At 55.9% G+C, this 16,423-nt stretch overlaps 3 protein-coding genes across 4 annotated transcripts in view; 2 read left to right on the plus strand and 1 right to left on the minus strand.

Moving 5' to 3' along the window:
• The window catches only part of Piezo1 (piezo type mechanosensitive ion channel component 1 (Er blood group)), a 73,055-nt gene extending 72,422 nt beyond the window's left edge, over nucleotides 1-633 (plus strand). For both annotated transcript variants that reach the window (XM_021171157.3, XM_029480475.2), the window contains one exon: nucleotides 79-633. In XM_021171157.3, coding sequence (XP_021026816.1) covers nucleotides 79-328 — 250 coding nt within the window. In that variant the 3' untranslated portion in view covers nucleotides 329-633. The remainder of the gene's footprint in view (nucleotides 1-78) is intronic.
• Nucleotides 627-5,578, minus strand: Ctu2 (cytosolic thiouridylase subunit 2). The gene is given in 16 exon segments (XM_021171158.3): nucleotides 627-698; nucleotides 700-753; nucleotides 827-885; nucleotides 959-1,025; nucleotides 1,131-1,269; nucleotides 1,350-1,453; nucleotides 1,627-1,718; nucleotides 2,125-2,256; nucleotides 2,434-2,569; nucleotides 2,652-2,941; nucleotides 3,048-3,157; nucleotides 3,493-3,553; nucleotides 4,516-4,575; nucleotides 4,769-4,847; nucleotides 5,154-5,228; nucleotides 5,440-5,578. Coding segments are annotated over 16 exon segments (1,584 nt in total). The 5' UTR covers nucleotides 5,508-5,578; the 3' UTR covers nucleotides 627-640.
• Nucleotides 5,579-5,614: 36 nt separating this feature from the next.
• On the plus strand, nucleotides 5,615-14,906 carry Rnf166 (ring finger protein 166). The gene is made up of 6 exons (XM_021171159.2): nucleotides 5,615-5,853; nucleotides 10,644-10,800; nucleotides 12,287-12,399; nucleotides 12,659-12,773; nucleotides 12,943-13,050; nucleotides 13,807-14,906. The coding sequence occupies exons 1-6, from the start codon at nucleotides 5,699-5,701 to the stop codon at nucleotides 13,870-13,872; spliced, it is 714 nt and encodes a 237-aa protein (XP_021026818.1). The 5' UTR covers nucleotides 5,615-5,698; the 3' UTR covers nucleotides 13,873-14,906.
• The last annotated feature ends 1,517 nt before the right edge of the window (nucleotides 14,907-16,423 follow it).

The following is a 16,423-nucleotide window of genomic DNA, read 5'->3' on the forward strand; positions in this document are numbered from 1 at the left end:
GTGAGTACTGCAGAGGGATCTCCGAGTGCCCCAAGGGTTCTGAGTGGTCCCGGCTCACATGCCCACCTCTCCTGACAGGATTGTGGGGCTGTACGTCTCCATCGTGCTGGTGGTTGGCAAGTTTGTGCGGGGCTTCTTCAGCGAGATCTCGCACTCCATCATGTTCGAGGAACTGCCGTGTGTGGACCGCATCCTCAAGCTGTGCCAGGACATCTTCTTGGTGCGCGAGACCCGGGAGCTGGAGTTGGAGGAGGAGCTATACGCCAAGCTCATATTCCTGTACCGGTCTCCAGAGACCATGATCAAGTGGACACGTGAGAGGGAGTAGGAGCCCAGTCCCTGGGCACCGGGAATGAAGGAGCTGCCTCAGGGCAGCATGCCCACCAGGGCTGGCAGAGCTCCTTGGGTTGGAGTGTAGCTGCCCAAGGCACGAGCTGTGACAGGTCCTGGCCTACGTAAGCCCTGACGATGCTGCTGTCAAAGGGACACTGTGTCCCTATCCATTGCGTCCCTGCCAGTTGGGCTGGGGGCCCAGTGTAGCCCAGGGCTAGCCACACTGGGTCTGGGGGCCTGGCTCTCCCTTCCCACAAGTACTGTAGGGTTTTCTAAGTAAAACATTTTTATTTATACAAACGGACTGTCACAGACCAATCCTTTTGTCCTCGCCTTCCTGCTTCATGGCTCCACACGACTCAGCTGTCCTCCTCCTCATCTGTAATCAGATACTCCTGGATTTCCTCAGAGACTGAGCCCCTGTGGGAGAGTGCAGTGAGACCTAGTCCTCGGGGTGTCCCCAGAGCCTCCCCAAAGCATAAGCTAACGTTACCTCTGGCTGCGGAGCTGAGCCTCAGCAAGGACGTAGGGTGGCAATGAGTCCAAGGAGGGCTACAAGAGATGGAGTATGAGAAGCCATGGGACCGTGGGGATAGCTTACAGGGACAGATGGACAGCCACTCACCAGGTCCTTCATGTTCACTCGGCAGCTGTAACATAACTGTTCTGTGATGCAGGCCCGTGCATCCCCCCTGTGGAAGCAGAAGTGGACTTACGTGCCTGGTCTCACTCTCAACTGTTTAAGGACACTGCCCCCTCCAGCCCTGCTCACGGGGCAGGACACAGGCAGGGCTCACCTCTTGCCGACTTCCCTATGGCAGCTCTGGGCCTGACCCTCCCCTGCACCACAGCAGGGCTGGGTAGGCGTCCCAGCCTCAGCAGTCAGCATCTGGGAGAGATGTGAGGAGGACTGAGCCCCAAAGGCCGTGGCACTGTCTGCAACAGAGAGGGGCTGAGGGGACCCTGGGGCAGCCAAAGAACCACCCCACCACACCCCAGGGAGGCCCTGCACGCACCAGCAGTGTCAATGTCCAGGGCACACATGCACAGGAGGCATCTGGGGCCCGAGGGGCCAGCGGCACAGCCCTCCCGGGGAGCTTTGACCAGCTTCTCACTCGTCCTATGGGCAGGTGCGCAGGCAAACAGGGATGGGTGACAAGCAGAAAGCTAAACAGCACCCCGGACACACACACCTGCACAATAGCACCCCAGGGGGCACACACCTGTACACAGCACACCAGGGAGCACACACACACCTGTACACAGCACCCCAAGGAGCACAGGCGCACACACCTGTACACGGTGCTGACTGTAGACGGGAACAGAGTCTGTAGCCTCAGGATAAAGGCCTCCATTAGCCGGTGGATGCTAGCTTTTTCTGGAGCCTAGGTACAATCAGGTGGGGGATTTTAGAAGGGCTCAGGGGGACCTAAGACAAGTACCATGGGCCTCAGGTGGCCAGCACTGAGACCAGCACAGGACTCATACAGTGTCATCTTGCCACCCTTTCACCTCAGAGACAGACAGACCCTCTCCTCCCGAGCCACCTCCTTAGCAGTCTGCTCTTCCAGGACACAGGTTGTGCTTGCAGGAGCTTTGGAAACATGGGCATTGCTATCGGCCTTTTCAGGTCACAGAGAACCAGCAAGGTCCTCAAGGCCAGCCCTAGGGGAGGAAGGGCTGAAGGTGCCAGGTGAGGATTTGAGGCTCTGATGATGCACTGGGGATTTCTGACTCTGTGTGGAGAGGCTGCCCCCAACCAGCCCACGCCGTCCTCCTCTGAAGGCCCACCTTGGTATCGATGGCTGGTGTGAAGACTGAGGGGACTCCAAACAGGTGGTTGTAGAAGGCCACTTCCTTCAGCGTGTGGTCCCGCATGGGCCTCACCAACACCACATCCCCGTGTCGCTCATCTGAGAAGCCCTGGGGAACAGACACCGTATGGCGCAAATCCCAGCAGTATGGGCTCCTACTGCCACCACCATCTATGCTTGGGTCCCAGGCCTCTCCATTTGGAAGACCCCAGGATAACCCAAAGGTGCCTTCAAATGGAGGAGGCCAAAGAGTCAAAGGATAGCTTGGCCTCTAGACCCTGCATACCGTGTCCCAGGCGAGGAAGGCGCCTCTCCCCAGGGCCAGGTTGGTCATAAGCTTGATGGCCAGACGGGTGCAGGTCTCCCCTGTCATTACCTTGCAGTAGCCATGGGCTCGGGCTACGTGCACAATCAGATGGGTCCTGGGATGGGGAGAATCACGGGAGCTGGAGCCGGAGCCCCTCCCACGAGCCAGGCAGGGCTGGCCTGAGGCAGTGTGCTCACCTCAGGGTCTGCAGAAGCTCCTCTTTGGCTGTAAGTGTCTTTATGGAGCTGAACAACCTAGACAAGGCCTCTGTCTGAGCAGCTGTTGGGTACCCGGCCGTGCCTGGGAGTTCCTGGCCATGGGATGGATGCAGTCGAGCCTCTCCCTGAGCTGGGCTGGCACCAGCCTCAGCTCCCAGCACATGCTGCTGCTGCTGCAGGAAGCGGTCTACGGCGGCCTTGTAGGTCTCCTCTGTCCCTGCTGGCTCCTGGGAAGTGCAGCATAGCACTGATGGGGGCAAGCTGAACACCTTGAAAGATGAAAGAAGGGACGCTGAGTCCAAGGTCCATGGAGCCTGATGGGTACTTTCGCTCCAAGGCCACCACAGGACCCTTTACAGGGGCAGACCCACCTACCTCTTCTAAGGCAACCACATGCCATGGGAATCCAGTGTTCTCCAGGATCCGCTTCACCTCAGCCACCGTCTTCTGTCTGTCTTCCGAGCTCTGGCCACAGGCTGCGCCCTCTGTGAAACCCAGGGGGACGCATGTAGGTTTCACAGAGGAAGAGCCTGATGGGACAGGCTGAGGGGGAACAACAGTGTCACATACAAAAGTCCCACCGGGTCTGCTCTGTAAGAGCTGGACTGGCCTTTTCTTTGGGGTGCTTTCAGACAGGCTCCCCTCACAGCTAAAGAAACTGGCTAGTCTTTCTGTCCCAAAGACCAGCTCTAAGCTCACCTTCTTCAACCATGGACCCTTCGATACAATTGGAAGGCACCTCTGTCCCCAGTCTGTCCCCTGGAAAGCCTGTGGGGCTCACGCATGGCTGGGGACTAGGAAGAGGAGTGACCACACATACCATCGACATAGATGACTCCTGGCACAAAGCGCAGCCGTTTCGCAGAATCCTGACTCAGGCCCTAGAAGGGAAGTATCAGGACTCGGCTCTGGCCAAAAGCACTTCTCTGGAAGTATGCTCCAGGCAGTGGACCAAACTGCCTAGGCCTTCCTCCTCACAGGGGTGTGTGTGGGGGAGGGGGGGAAGTCTTCCCTCCTGCATGAGGGCATGTCCTATCTGTATCAGAAACTTCAGAACTCCCCCTACCCCCCAGCCTGTCTCTGACACCTAAGCAACCTGAGACAGCGGCTGAGCCATGGGGAACGCTTTTACCATCTGCTGGGTTCCCCGGAATCCCCAGAAAGTGCTTTGGAACGTAAGAACTGAGGTGACAATACGTAGAGAGCAGGGGCGGAGTCTCCCAAGAGAAGCGGTATCAGACACTGACAAATGGCTTCACAGTGAGCTCTCACCTTCACATGTGTAGGTCTGAGGGACCAGCAGGTGAGACAAAAGCCACTCAAGTACGATATAGGTCATTCACACTGGAGCAGCACCGCCACTGAGACCTCCCCTACCAAGACAGCCTCTCCACTGGCCCCTCTAGCTGGTACCCCACAGCGAGCAAGCATGCAGTTCCCAGTTCTGCATGGGTTCCCTCAAGGAAACCCTGTATACCTCTGCAGGTTCAGACACTCTTAGCTTGAGTCCCGTTCCATCTGCCTCACTCCCTTCTACCTAGACCTGCTTCTCCCATTGTTTTTGGAAAATGTTTCTCTCTGTTCTTTGTCTTGATTGGCCAATCTTTGAAACTGTGTCCTAACAAATAAAGCTCAATAGGGATGTAGCCTGGGACCCTGCGTCGGGCATCTGTCTGGACTGCACACCTGCTGAATATACACGGGACATCCTAAAGGTGTCCCACTTGGGGTGGGGTGGGGTGCTGTCTAGTATCAACCAAAAACTTCCATAGTATAGGCTGAGGAAGGAGACCCCTGCTAATTCAATCCAGGAGCCTACGCCCAGAAGATGGTATAGATGTACCTCAAGAACTTGCCAGACCATGGAGCTGGATGAAGGGCCCCCAGACCAGGACAGGAGCACCTGGGAGTGGGAAGGAGAGCGTCAGCAAAGGAGGCATGCATCTTCGATATGAGCATGTCTCCTCCACTTCTTGGATAGCCCCAGACACCAAGTCTACCCTCAAAGTCCAGAGACAGTAGGCCAGCTGAAGAAATGAGCATAAACGGAAGACAGCAGGGCTGACAGCCGAGCGCCCAGGCGCCACACGTCATACCTTCTCCCCAGGAAAGATGACCCGGTTCTTCCCAAGCATGGCTCTGAATTTGTGGACGTAGAATGCCTTGAAACAATCCCTGTAACACAGAAGCAAAGGGAGGCTGGCTGCACCTGCGCAGGAGATTGTGGGATTTTGTTTGACAGGGTCATCTCTGCAGCCCAAGCTGGCCTTAGATCGGAGGTAATTCTCCTGTCATGGAATCTTAAGTGTTGAATTGACGGGTGTGCCTAGTTTAGATGACAAGGGTCGTCACCAATAGTTCCCACCACTATTTACGGTTAGGGCCAAGCACGTACAAAGTAACCGCGCCTTTACAAGAAAACAGCAAGCCTGGAAAAGGGGCGTGCGGGGGTTGGGGTGGGGTCGGCTGCCCAGATCTCACCTGCAAAAGGCATCTCCCGCTCGTATCACCACCACCGGCAGGCCTTCTGCGCACTTCACACATTTCTGCTCCCGGCTTTGAGAGAACAAGAACATAGGTGACAGAATTCTCGCACCATGGAGGGCTTGGGGGAGTCAGAGTCGCGCTTCCCAGCCCGAGCTGGCGGAGGAAGCGCCAGGGCCTAGGTTTAGTTCTAGCCGCCGACTCACAGCAGCCCTGGAATTCCGGTTGGTGGCTGCGGGGACCTAAGGGGACTGTCCTCGGCCTGGTGGTAGGAGGTTCTTACCTTGGCCGCGGCACGGGCGGAGGCTCCCGCCGCGCCGGCCCCGCGTAATCCTCACCGGCCTGACACATGGAGGGGCTGGGTCCCGACTGCAGGAGTGGCGTGAGGAGCCGGCGCGCCGAGATGCCGTCACCGCCGAGCGGGCGCTGTCGTGACGCAACGGGGGGGGGGCTGGGCGGTGACGCCAGCGCGGCGCCGTCGCGGCAGTGACGCCGGGTCTGCCGGCCTGGATAGGGGGCGGCGGCGGCGGCCTGCCCCGGGGATGGCGATGTTCCGCAGCCTGGTGGCCTCGGCGCAGCAGCGGCAGCCGCCGGCTGGGCCCGCGGGCGGCGATAGCGGCCTGGAGGCGCAGTTCAGCTGTCCCATCTGCCTGGAGGTGTACCATCGGCCAGTGGCCATCGGCAGCTGCGGCCACACGTGAGAGCGCGCGCCGGGAGCCCGCGGGAGGGGGGTCCGGGCCGGGGTCGTGGCTGGCGGCCGAGAGGGGACGTGGGGGAAGCAGTCCCTGTCCCTGCCCGCCGGCCCCGCGCGCGCCCTGCACCCGCCCCGGCCCCGCGCGTTGCCAACGGCCGCCGGCTGCTTCGAGGGCGGTGGACGCGGCCGCTGCGCCGAGCGCGGGGGTCCGGGCTTGCAGAGATCAGGCGAGCGGGCCGTTGTAAATAAACGACTTGTGGCTTCTGCAACCCACTCTGTTCCACCCCATGTCTACTCGTGTTGACTGTCAAGGAAATGAGTTTCCCTAAAGTTAGGAGAGGGACGTGTTTGGAGCCTGATGTTTTGTTTTGAAGGACTTGGCCTATTCTGAACAGAAAGCTTCCAGGTAGCGGGGCCTAAAGGGACCCAGACACCAAGCACTTCGTTAGGTGCCCAGCTGAGCCAAGACACCCCCCCACCCCCAATCTAGCGGCTCCTCCTCCCGGTGTTTCAGGAGCAGAAACTTGAGGATGTGACTCTTCGCGGGAGGGAGCGGTGCTCAGGGCCTTCACAACCCCAACCTGGTTGGGAGGGAGCCAAGATAGAACGTCTGCTCCATGACCTCCCCACAGTACAGCTCTTGAGATTAGCAGATAGGAACGGGCAGGAGGACTTGTCAGCAGACAGCCACGCTGCTGAGGTGCTGGGGTACCCCTCTGATTGGGGCAGGACAAGGTGCACCCAGATTGGTGGGAGGCATTTTGCAAACAGAGGCAGCTGATTTTGGAGGCTCTAGTGCAGAGGGAACTGGAACCGCTTGGGTAGGCGTGTGCCTGCGAGTCATACAGGGAGGTGACAGAGACCTTGTCTCCATCCAGAGCTGCCTTCACTTTCCCTGCCCCCTGTGTCAGGCTGAACCGAAGACTGGATTCCTCTGGAGAGTTCTGCTAGGTTGTCTTGTAAGAACACAGCTAGCTCCTGCTCAGCCTAATGCTCCTGTGACATTCTAGCAGGAAGCCTTGGAGCAGGACCCATTTTTTTGTATGCACGCACAAGTGGGCGTTTTACAGTGTTCTGTGAGGTGGGGTTTTTTTTGTTTGTTTTTTTTTACAATCCCTTCACTCTGTGCACACAGGCCACAGCGTTCTTCAGTTTGCTAGTATTCACCAATCAGTATGTGTTGTCCTCCTAGAAAGGTAGAACACGGGATTGAAAAGCACCTTTAAACCTGTAAACCTGTTCCCATTGCTCCCTCTGCAGGCTTTTATCTGGACAGCGTCACCTTGGGAAGGTGGCCTTGCTTTCTTTGCCGGCTCTGTTTCCCCAGCTGTTCAGTCCTACCTTTAATTCGAAGTGTCTGTTGGGTGTAGCCCATGTTTAAAATAAGTGTGAGGGTTGAGCTTTCACATCACCTTTTAAAATGTCACGGACCCCTCCTGTCTTCACCTCCTGACCTGAAGCTGTTTCCTTCTTGAGGTTTTCTTGTGAGTAGAACCCTCCCTACAGAGTTGCTGTACTGCTACCCGGACCAGAGAGGGAGAGGAAGTGGGGAGGCTTTGTGGCTGCAGATACAGGCAGGAGGCCTGCCAGTGGCGCCACTGTGGAGGTGCGCTCCAGGAACTATCCCAAGGCCACTGTAGAGGTGTGCTCCAGGCTGCATCCCAAGGCCACTGTAGAGGTGTGCTCCAGGCTGCATCCCAAGGCCACTGTAGAGGTGTGCTCCAGGCTGTATCCCAATGCCACAGAGGAGCAGTCTTGAGACTTCACAAGGCCACTTTGCCTGAGGGAACTGGCTGCCTTGAGGGTGTAAGAACACAGGAAGGGGCAATGCAGTGGGTGTTCTCTCCCACATTCATGCCCTCAGTTGTGTCACATGGTGGAGAAGCTGCCCTGCACCAGCCTCTGTAGATGCAGGCAGGAACTCTCTGTGGGAGAAGTGTGGTCTGGAAACTAGGCCAAGAGCCCCACGTTTCGTTCTACTTCCTCTCGGGGAGAGTCACCGTGTAGACAAGCAGTGTCCTTGAGACCTCCTCGCCTTCTTAGAGAATGAGCACCTTTCTCTCTGTCCACACCAGCATCTTTGAAGGCTTGCTCTTCTGGGACAATTTTCCTCTTTCTCAGTGTGGCCTTTCTCTCCCTGTGGGCTTCTCTGAGGTAGAATACAGGGCTGCGTGGTTTGTTCATTCAGATCAGGCGTGGTGGCTCCTACCTGTAAGTTGGTAGCACTCCTAGTATTTGGAAGACTGAGGTAGGACAGGAATGAGTTCAAGGCCTGGCACAGGCCACAAAGCAAAGTCTTTTGTTAAAGGTTTTAGGGTTTTTACTTTTTGTTTATGGGTGTTTTACTTGCATGTGTGTCTGTATCATGCATGCATGCACCTCCCATGGAGGCCAGAAATGGCACTGGACCGCCTTGGGACTGTAGCTGCAGACAGTCGATAGCCACCATGTCTGCAGGAGCAGCCAGGGCTCTTAACCAGTGAGTCACTGAGCCATCTCTCCAGCCTCGTGTCTCAAAAAGCTCAACAACTGTAGAAGCCATTGGTTTCCCCCATGCCCAGTCACACAACCCTTAGCGTCATTTAGAACATTCCCCACCCCACAAAGAAGCCACTCCTTGCACAGTCCTGGCATCTGCTCACCAGCTCGCTCGCTCGCTCGCTCTCTCGGGATTGGGCCGTGCTGCACATTTCCTATAAACGGAACTGGGATTCCAAGTCTGGGTGTGTGGTAGCTGGTGCCATCTCTGCCTGCTCTGCCAGGGTGAGGTAGGTGAGAGCAAGCCACTCTGACTGCAAAAAAGTGCTTCCGAGAGTCCTTCACACCCACTGAGTGTCGGCTCTCAGGCTGATCTTGTTTCTCTCGGCTCTGTTAATCACGGCTTGCCAGGTGGTAGCTCCATCAAAAAGAAGGGTGCAGGGACCTTTGACACTACCTAGGGGTCCACCATCCTCATTGCTGCAAAGAGGACATTTTCTTGAGATCTCAAAGTGCTAGAAGGGACATTGGCCGTGTCACCTGCAAATTCAGGAATAATCTGACATCTCTTCTGACCAGTGTGGCTCCTCATCCTGACCCCACAGCCTCTGAGAGAAGTACCTCACACTGCCTTCTCGGAGCCTCCTCCTTCAGTCCTGGAGGCTGAGTCACTCCCCCGCCTCCTGCCCAGTGCTATTAATGAGCACTTGCCATTCTGTGCAGAGGTCACCTCTTAAAACCTCGAGCTTCCACATTAAACCTAGCATCTTCACTCAATGGGCTCATATCAATAAACTCAGCCTGATCTAGTTTTATGTTTCTTCCACCATTATCCTACACACAGAAAGTCCATTCCCACCCATATTCCCCAGGCTTCTGCTTAGTGAGTTAGCAAACTCACTAAGCTCCTTAGTAGTGTGGCTCACCTCCTCAGGGACTACACTTTTTACCTCCTGTCTAGGAGCCTGCTAGTATTAAGTCTGGTTATGGGTCTAGAGGTACCTACCTGTTGGTGGGTGCTAAGAGACATCAGTGCTGTCTTGCCTGGCGTTTCCTTTAGTCAGAGTCACTGCGGTTTAGCAGACAGTGAACAATTAATTTCCTCAGTCAAAGGTAGAAGAGGCAGTTCAGGGAGCCGGAGGTAGGAGTCCATCTGATGAGGGTGGAGACTTCCTCAGGAAATAGACCTTCAAGGATCCGAGGCTTCAGCATTCTCAACTTCACTGTGGTCCTCCCACACGTGTTCATCCCAGGCACCAGGATTCCACTCTTTCCCAGTTGATGTCCACACCCTCTGAGGTTGGGGCTTGAGTTTTTGCTGTCATTTAGCCAACCTTATAATGAGGTTTGATTCTCTTCAGCGTGTGCTCTGTGGCTGCTGGACAGAAGGTTCTCTTCCAGGGCACCTGCACCTAGAAACCTTCCCGCTGTGTCTTCCCTTCTGGAGCTGGTCAGTTTTATCATTCTCCATCATTGTCCTTCACTGAATTCCCTGTGCGGGAAGGCGGTTAACTGGAACCACACAGCTCATTCTAACCCCGTTTTAATTTATCTGGGGATGCCAGGAGCAGCCAACCAGCAGCAGCATTCTCCTTAGTTTTTCTACAAATTGTCAATTATACACACACACACACACACACACACACACACACACAGAGTCACCAAATCCATCGCCTCTCAGTTGGTGAACCAGCACAATCAAATCCACTCATTTTCTTCAGTTCATAAACTAGTTCACACCACGGGCTTTCAGTACTCAGTGAGCTTCCAGGGGAGGCTCTAATAGCTGTAGGTGTCAGCAAATTGGACAAATCAGGGTTTGGCCAGGCAAAGACAGAACTCATGCTGCTGGTGTCTGGGAGCATGCCAGCGAGAGAGTGCACAGTCCCTCCTATCACTGAGCTTTGACTCACAGGACACAAGACTCCTGTGGCCTAGAACCCTGTCCTGGCCAGCTTTGACCACCTGGTGAATCAGGGCTCCAGGCCTGGCATTTTCTTCTTCACAGTTGTTAGTAATTTTACTCCCTGACCCCTAAGGTTCTGTCAGTCACCACACAATCAGGAGACTTTGAGGAAAGAGCCGCACCCTGCTGCAGAGATGTTCCTTCTGAGGGTACAGGCCGCAGGGGATATGCCAAGTAAGAGGGCTGTCCTGTTTGGAAGGACCACTCACCTCTTGGCTGTGTCCCGCTGGGGGTGGGCTGGGGCTGGGATAGGAACACAAGACTGTCTGCAGAACTAGCAGTAGCAGCCAGGCGCCGCTCTGTTTATGCCTGCAAGGAGGGAGTAGCCTCAGGTCCGTGTCACCTGCAGGTTCTGCGGGGAGTGCCTCCAGCCATGTCTGCAGGTGCCATCCCCTCTGTGCCCTCTCTGCCGTCTGCCCTTCGACCCCAAGAAAGTGGACAAGGCCACCCATGTAGAGAAGCAGCTCTCATCCTACAAGGCACCCTGTCGGGGTTGCAACAAGAAGGTACCTGCCCTGCCCTGCTCGGGGTTCCTCAGGCTGGGGGTGGGGTGGGGGGGGCTGGGGGGAGCAGCTTCCTCGAACGAGCAGTTCCACTCTCCCATAGAGGAACTGGGTGCATGGGCTTACACCCCTTTCTGTTGAACCACATCTGTTCCAGTGTGAAGCCACCTGCTAGACCCTTTCAGAGCTCCAAGGGAGCAATGTTGTCAAAAGCTGCCTGACTTAGGCTCGACTCAGCCTGTGCACTGTGGCCCATGCAGACCCTGTACTCAGGCTGCGACAAATCTGGTGGAAGCCAAGAAGGTTCTGGGAGCTGAGGTGGGAGGTCCAGCCAGACAAACACAGGGCCTTTGAGTATTAGCTCCTTGCACCTGGTGTCCTGTCTGTCCTGAGCAGAGGGGCCTGGGCACCACTCACTGTATTGTCTCACAAGGTCCCCCCACCTGAGATGGGCTCCCAGACCCCGCCTTGCTCCCACACTCCTCCTCTATTCCTAGGAAAATAAGCAGCAGGGAGCACGTTGCAATCATGTCTCAGACATCCCTCTGTCTAGTTAATAAACTGCAACTGTGTTAACCTGTCACAGTGTCCTGAAGGTCGCCAGGCAGATGACCTGGAGTGACCTTGGGCTGAGTCAGCTGCTGTACTGCTTGGTGCTTGGGTTCCCTGGTTAGACTTTCCCAGGGAGACTTGAGGACAGAATCCTGTCAGTGTCACATGTGAAGTGACTGCACACCTCACCTGAGCACCTCAGGTTTATAATCTGTCTTCTGGGGCAGATTTCCCCTGCATGGATACCCAGCTGTGACAGGTGACTTCAGGAGGACCTTCTTGGACCCCTGCTGCTCTTAGGCACAAACTCTGGCTGCTGAGGACATGTGCGGTACCCACCTGACAAGCGCGGTGTACTGATGTGGCCTCGACATTCCTCAGTCTTGTGGAGTGTCCACCCCAGCTTTGATGTCCCCCCTCAGGGAAAGGCTCACCATGGCTTCTTTTCTCTCTTCAGGGTTGCTCACTGAGCCCAGGCTGGGGTGAGCCTCTGTGGCAGGGGATACATCCCTTCCCTTCAGGGAGGCTGCTGTCCTTGGCCAGCTTCCTCTGGCACAGTTGTGGTGACTTGATAGGACCAGCTGGGTGGAGAGGCCTTTTTCCTAATAAGTACTAATTCTGCCTGCTTGCTGGAGAAGCTTCCATTTGCAGGCCTTTCTAGGGTCCCAGGCATGGGGGCCTCCTAGTCCTGTCTCGAGGGAGGAGCTACCCTGAGGGCCATGACCACTGCTGTGTCTGTGTGGCTCTGTGATACCTGTGTACCTCCATGTGTTCTCATCCTCATCACGGTCCCTTCCAGAAGCCCCAGCTCTAGGTTGCTGCTCAGGCTCTGCATGTTCTAAGAGCAGAAGGGACGGGCCCGATGCCCTTGGTGGCCATTGTCCGTCTCTGCTGCCTGAGTCCTAACCTGCCCAGCTCCGCTTCTCTCATCTCACAGGTGACACTGGCCAAGATGAGAGCGCACATTTCCTCCTGCCTGAAGGTCCAGGAGCAGATGGCTAACTGCCCCAAGTTCGTCCCTGTGGTGCCCACATCCCAGCCCATCCCCAGGTAGGCAAGCCTTTAGGATGGGGACCCAAGATGGGCAGAACAAGGGTTCTTCCTAGGCCAAGGATCATACAGTCACCTCCCCTCTGTCACGACCACAGCCCATTAGTCCAGTGTGTGCGGTAAAGGAAAGGACCAGGAGTTTCCGTACAAGACATATAGTGCTCCCGTGGGCTGCAGGGGATGGGTCAGCACCAGCCTGTCTACAGAGGGCAGGCTGGTTTCTTAGCCCTAGGCACGCTCAGTGTCCTCCCACCCCTAGCAATATCCCCAACCGGTCTACCTTCGCCTGCCCCTACTGCGGAGCCCGCAATCTGGATCAGCAGGAGCTGGTGAAGCACTGCGTGGAAAGTCACCGTAGTGATCCCAACCGTGTGGTGAGCAGCGGGGGCATAGGGCTTCTGCCTGAGGGAGATGCGGGGACAGGCCTGGCCTGGGGAATGGGACACCTTAAGTGAGGGTGCTCTGCATGCCATACCGTGAGTGGGTGGGTGGGCGAGCAGGCAGGAGAGGGCCCCTCCCTGCTATCCCCAACTTCTTTTCTAGGTGTGCCCCATCTGCTCAGCAATGCCCTGGGGGGACCCCAGCTACAAAAGCGCCAACTTCCTGCAGCATCTGCTGCACCGGCACAAGTTCTCCTACGACACCTTCGTGGTAGGCGTTTCCTGCTGAGCCGTTGGGGGTGCCGAGCGAGTCAGGCCACTGGATGTAGGGCACCAGGCACCCAAACCTGTCAAGAGCTTGGGCATGCACGAGGCTAGCTGCTGAGTCCCTTGGTGCCCACTCGGGCCCCTGAGGCATTACCTTGGCTCTGTAGCAGCTGCTGAGATGAGTCCCTGGTAAGGTGTTTCCTTCAAGGAGACTCTGAAGGGAAGCAGGAAGGGTTTTCTCAGGAGCCCCTGCCCACTCCTAACTAGGTCAGAAGCTCCCACCCCCATCACATCATCTGCAGCCTCTAGCCACGTAGGGTTGGCTGGCTTTTTCCTGGTCCCCAAGGCTGGAGATCTCGTGGCCTTGACAACTTCCATCTAAGAAAACCCAGTTCTTGTCCAAGAACAGTGGGTTAAAGGCTCCTACTGCCTGCCAAGCTTGACAACTTGAGTTCAGTCCCTGGTACCCATGTGACAAATGAGAAAGTCCTCTGTCTTGCCCACACAATGGCACACACATGTCTGTACATATACACACCAAAAACTAAGCTGTAGAAGAAAGATTCTTACCATCTGAAACCCACGCCTCACGGTCACAAACCTGCACAGCACTGGTATGCACACATGATCCAAGGCTACCTTTGGGAACACATGTAAGAACTGGGGCAGGCATTCTGTGAAGGAGGCTTGGGACACTCGGTGACAGTGGGTGTTTGGGAGCCTTCTTGCTCCTCCCTCATGCATCTCTGCTTGTCCCCAGGACTACAGCATCGACGAAGAAGCCGCCTTCCAGGCTGCCCTGGCTCTGTCCCTCTCTGAGAACTGAGGCACAGCCTGGCCACCCGCCTCTTATGGGGCAGAAGACACATTCCCGCTTCAAGGGATAGGGCTGTTGCCCTTCTGCCCTGGCACCTGCACAGGAGTGCGCCTCACCAGGCCAAGTGGAATGTTACACAAGGAGAGTTGGTCTCAGAATCCCCAGGCTAGGATCCTGGCTAGCTGGCCCCTTGTCATCAAGCAGGGCCACCAGGTCCTGGCCAGCAGCACTGGGCCCTCGGTGCTTCAAGGGGCAGGTGCTGGCTGTTGGGTTAGAGCAGGTGGCTGCCTTTCCCAGACTGGATGTCTTCGTGTGGAGAAGGATGAGGTGCCCTAAGCTGTGCCCAGCAGGACCAGGGGAAGAGGTGCCCAGCCAAGGCTGCCAGCCCACCCGGTCGGTCCCTAGCTTCGCTTCCACCGTGAGCATTTGGTACTGGCTTTTGTGATATTTAGGAACCCTGCGTTTTTCTATCTTATCCTGTGTGATAATCTTTTCATGTTTTCTAGAGCAAAAACAAAGCAGTTACTCTTCTATCGCAATACCCAGGTTTGACTAGGAAGAGCAGTATTTTTATGGAGCATTTACAAAGTTATATTTTTTAAAAAAAAATCAAAAATAAACGTGTGGGATGAGTGTAGAGGGAGGAGCGTGGGCGTGGCCAGGGCTTTGTCTGTGTGACGGGTGGCGTCCCCAAGCCATGTGATCTCTGAGGAGGTGGCTCCTGTCTGGTGGTTTGTGATGACCCAGAAGAAATCCTAGCACCAGGTGGGCCACTGTGCCCAGCATCTGGGCCATCTGCTCCCAGCAGATGTAGGACAGCCCAGACAGAATGGAGTCCTTCTGCCCTGCCTTGTCACCTTCCAGAGCCAACCGTATCCCTCCTCAGGCAGGGACTTCCCTTACCAGTGGTAGAGCCCTCAAGGGCCAGAGAGACCTGCTTGGTGGCAGGTCAGGCAAGAAAACATTTGTCAGCATCTTGTTCTGTTCATGGCATAAATTGCTGTCTTTTCAAAAGAGTTTTAAATAAAGTGTTTCCAAGCACCCATGGGAGCCTTGGTCCTGGGTTTTACTGCACCAGTGTCTGTAGGTCAGGGCTGCCAGGGTCTACAGCTCCACCTTGTCTCGGGTGCTTTCTCCCTGGTGACTCTACTGCCACGTGCTCTTGGTGGCCTCTGGGTAGCCTGCCGTGCTGGGGACATTGGTACTAGCTGCTTCTCCCCGTCTCTGGCTCCATTTTCTCACTCTTCAGGCTGGATCCTGGATATTATGAGGTAGACCAGCTGCCATGACTCCCCCAGGGCCCACCTCCTGGACACAGGGCCGTCGTCTAGCTCACTTAGGGTTCTAATAATCGAAGAGAGCTGGGCATGGCGGTTAAGCAGGGGATACCCCGCACTCAGGAGGCTGAGGCTGTATTGCTCCAAGTTCAAGGCCAGCCTGTGCTACATGGCCTCCTCCAGGAGGTCAGCAAGGAATGCACATAAGACCCCAGAACACACAATGCCGGGGCCTGGCAAACACAGAAGTGGATGCTCACAGTCAGCTAGTGGATGGATCACAGGGCCCCCAATGGAGGAGCTGGAGAAAGCACCCAAGGAGCTAAAGGGATCTGCAACCCTATAGGTGGAACAACATTATGAACTAACCAGTACCCCCAGAGCTCTTGACTCTAGCTGCATATGTATCAAAAGATGGCCTAGTCGGCCATCACTGGAAAGAGAGGCCCACTGGACTTGCCAACTTTATATGTCCCAGTACAGGGGAACGCCAGGGCCAAGGGGTGGGGGTGGGTGGGTGGGGGACTGGGAGTGGGGAGTGTATTGGGGACTTTTTGGATAGCATTGGAAATGTAATTGAGGAAATTACCTAATAAAAATAAATAAATAAATAAAAAAAAACCTCAGAACACAATAAAAAGCTCAAGAGACCCTCGGCAGCCAGGTTCATGAGAGCAGATGTTACGAGCATGTCTGCCCTGAGGGACTCCTTACTGTCCCACTTTGTTCATAGGTGGTGCCCAGGAACAGGCAGGTCTCTGTTGTACCACATAAGTGGGGTTGGGGGCCCTTGCGGGTAATGTCAGGTTCCAGACCAGCAGTGCCACAGCAAGGCCACCCTCTTCTACTAGTTATTGTCATTGAGTGTCAACTACATCTGAGAGGCCTCAGAGCAGGGCTAGCCTGTGCTCGTCCCTGGCTGCCAGCTAAGCCTACCACTTGTTGGGCAGTTGCTCACTGTCCTGAGCTGAAGTGCTCATACAGGCCCAGGCCTGTGCTAGGACTGACCACAGTGACACAGGCATGGCACCCAGAGGGCACGATCCCTGGGTGACCAGGAAACTCAGTCCCAGCTCCAAGCCAGTCCCAGCAGGCCCTGACCTCGGGAGCAGCCCTGACCTCGGCAACAGCCCTGCATGTGGCCTGTTTCCTGAGTTCTCTGTGCTGCATCTGTGGAGGCCACAGGGTAAGACCAGTCTCTGAGGATCCTCAAAACTGCAGGGTCTGCAAACCCGTGGGGGTTGGGGAAAGTGAAGAAGGAATGGAAGATGGGGAAGCCGTTA

The sequence above is a fragment of the Mus caroli genome, unplaced genomic scaffold (assembly GCF_978045245.1).
Source record: "Mus caroli unplaced genomic scaffold, Mus_caroli_1 scaffold_10, whole genome shotgun sequence".
NCBI lineage: Eukaryota > Metazoa > Chordata > Mammalia > Rodentia > Muridae > Mus > Mus caroli.

Coding starts and splice junctions, on each gene's coding strand:
- Rnf166 (XM_021171159.2), top strand. CDS start 5,699: ATGGCGATGTTCCGCAGCCTGGTGGCCTCGGCGCAGCAGCGGCAGCCG. Junction 10,801..12,286: donor GTCGGGGTTGCAACAAGAAG/GTACCTGCCCTG, acceptor CTCATCTCACAG/GTGACACTGGCCAAGATGAG. Junction 12,774..12,942: donor GTAGTGATCCCAACCGTGTG/GTGAGCAGCGGG, acceptor CTTCTTTTCTAG/GTGTGCCCCATCTGCTCAGC.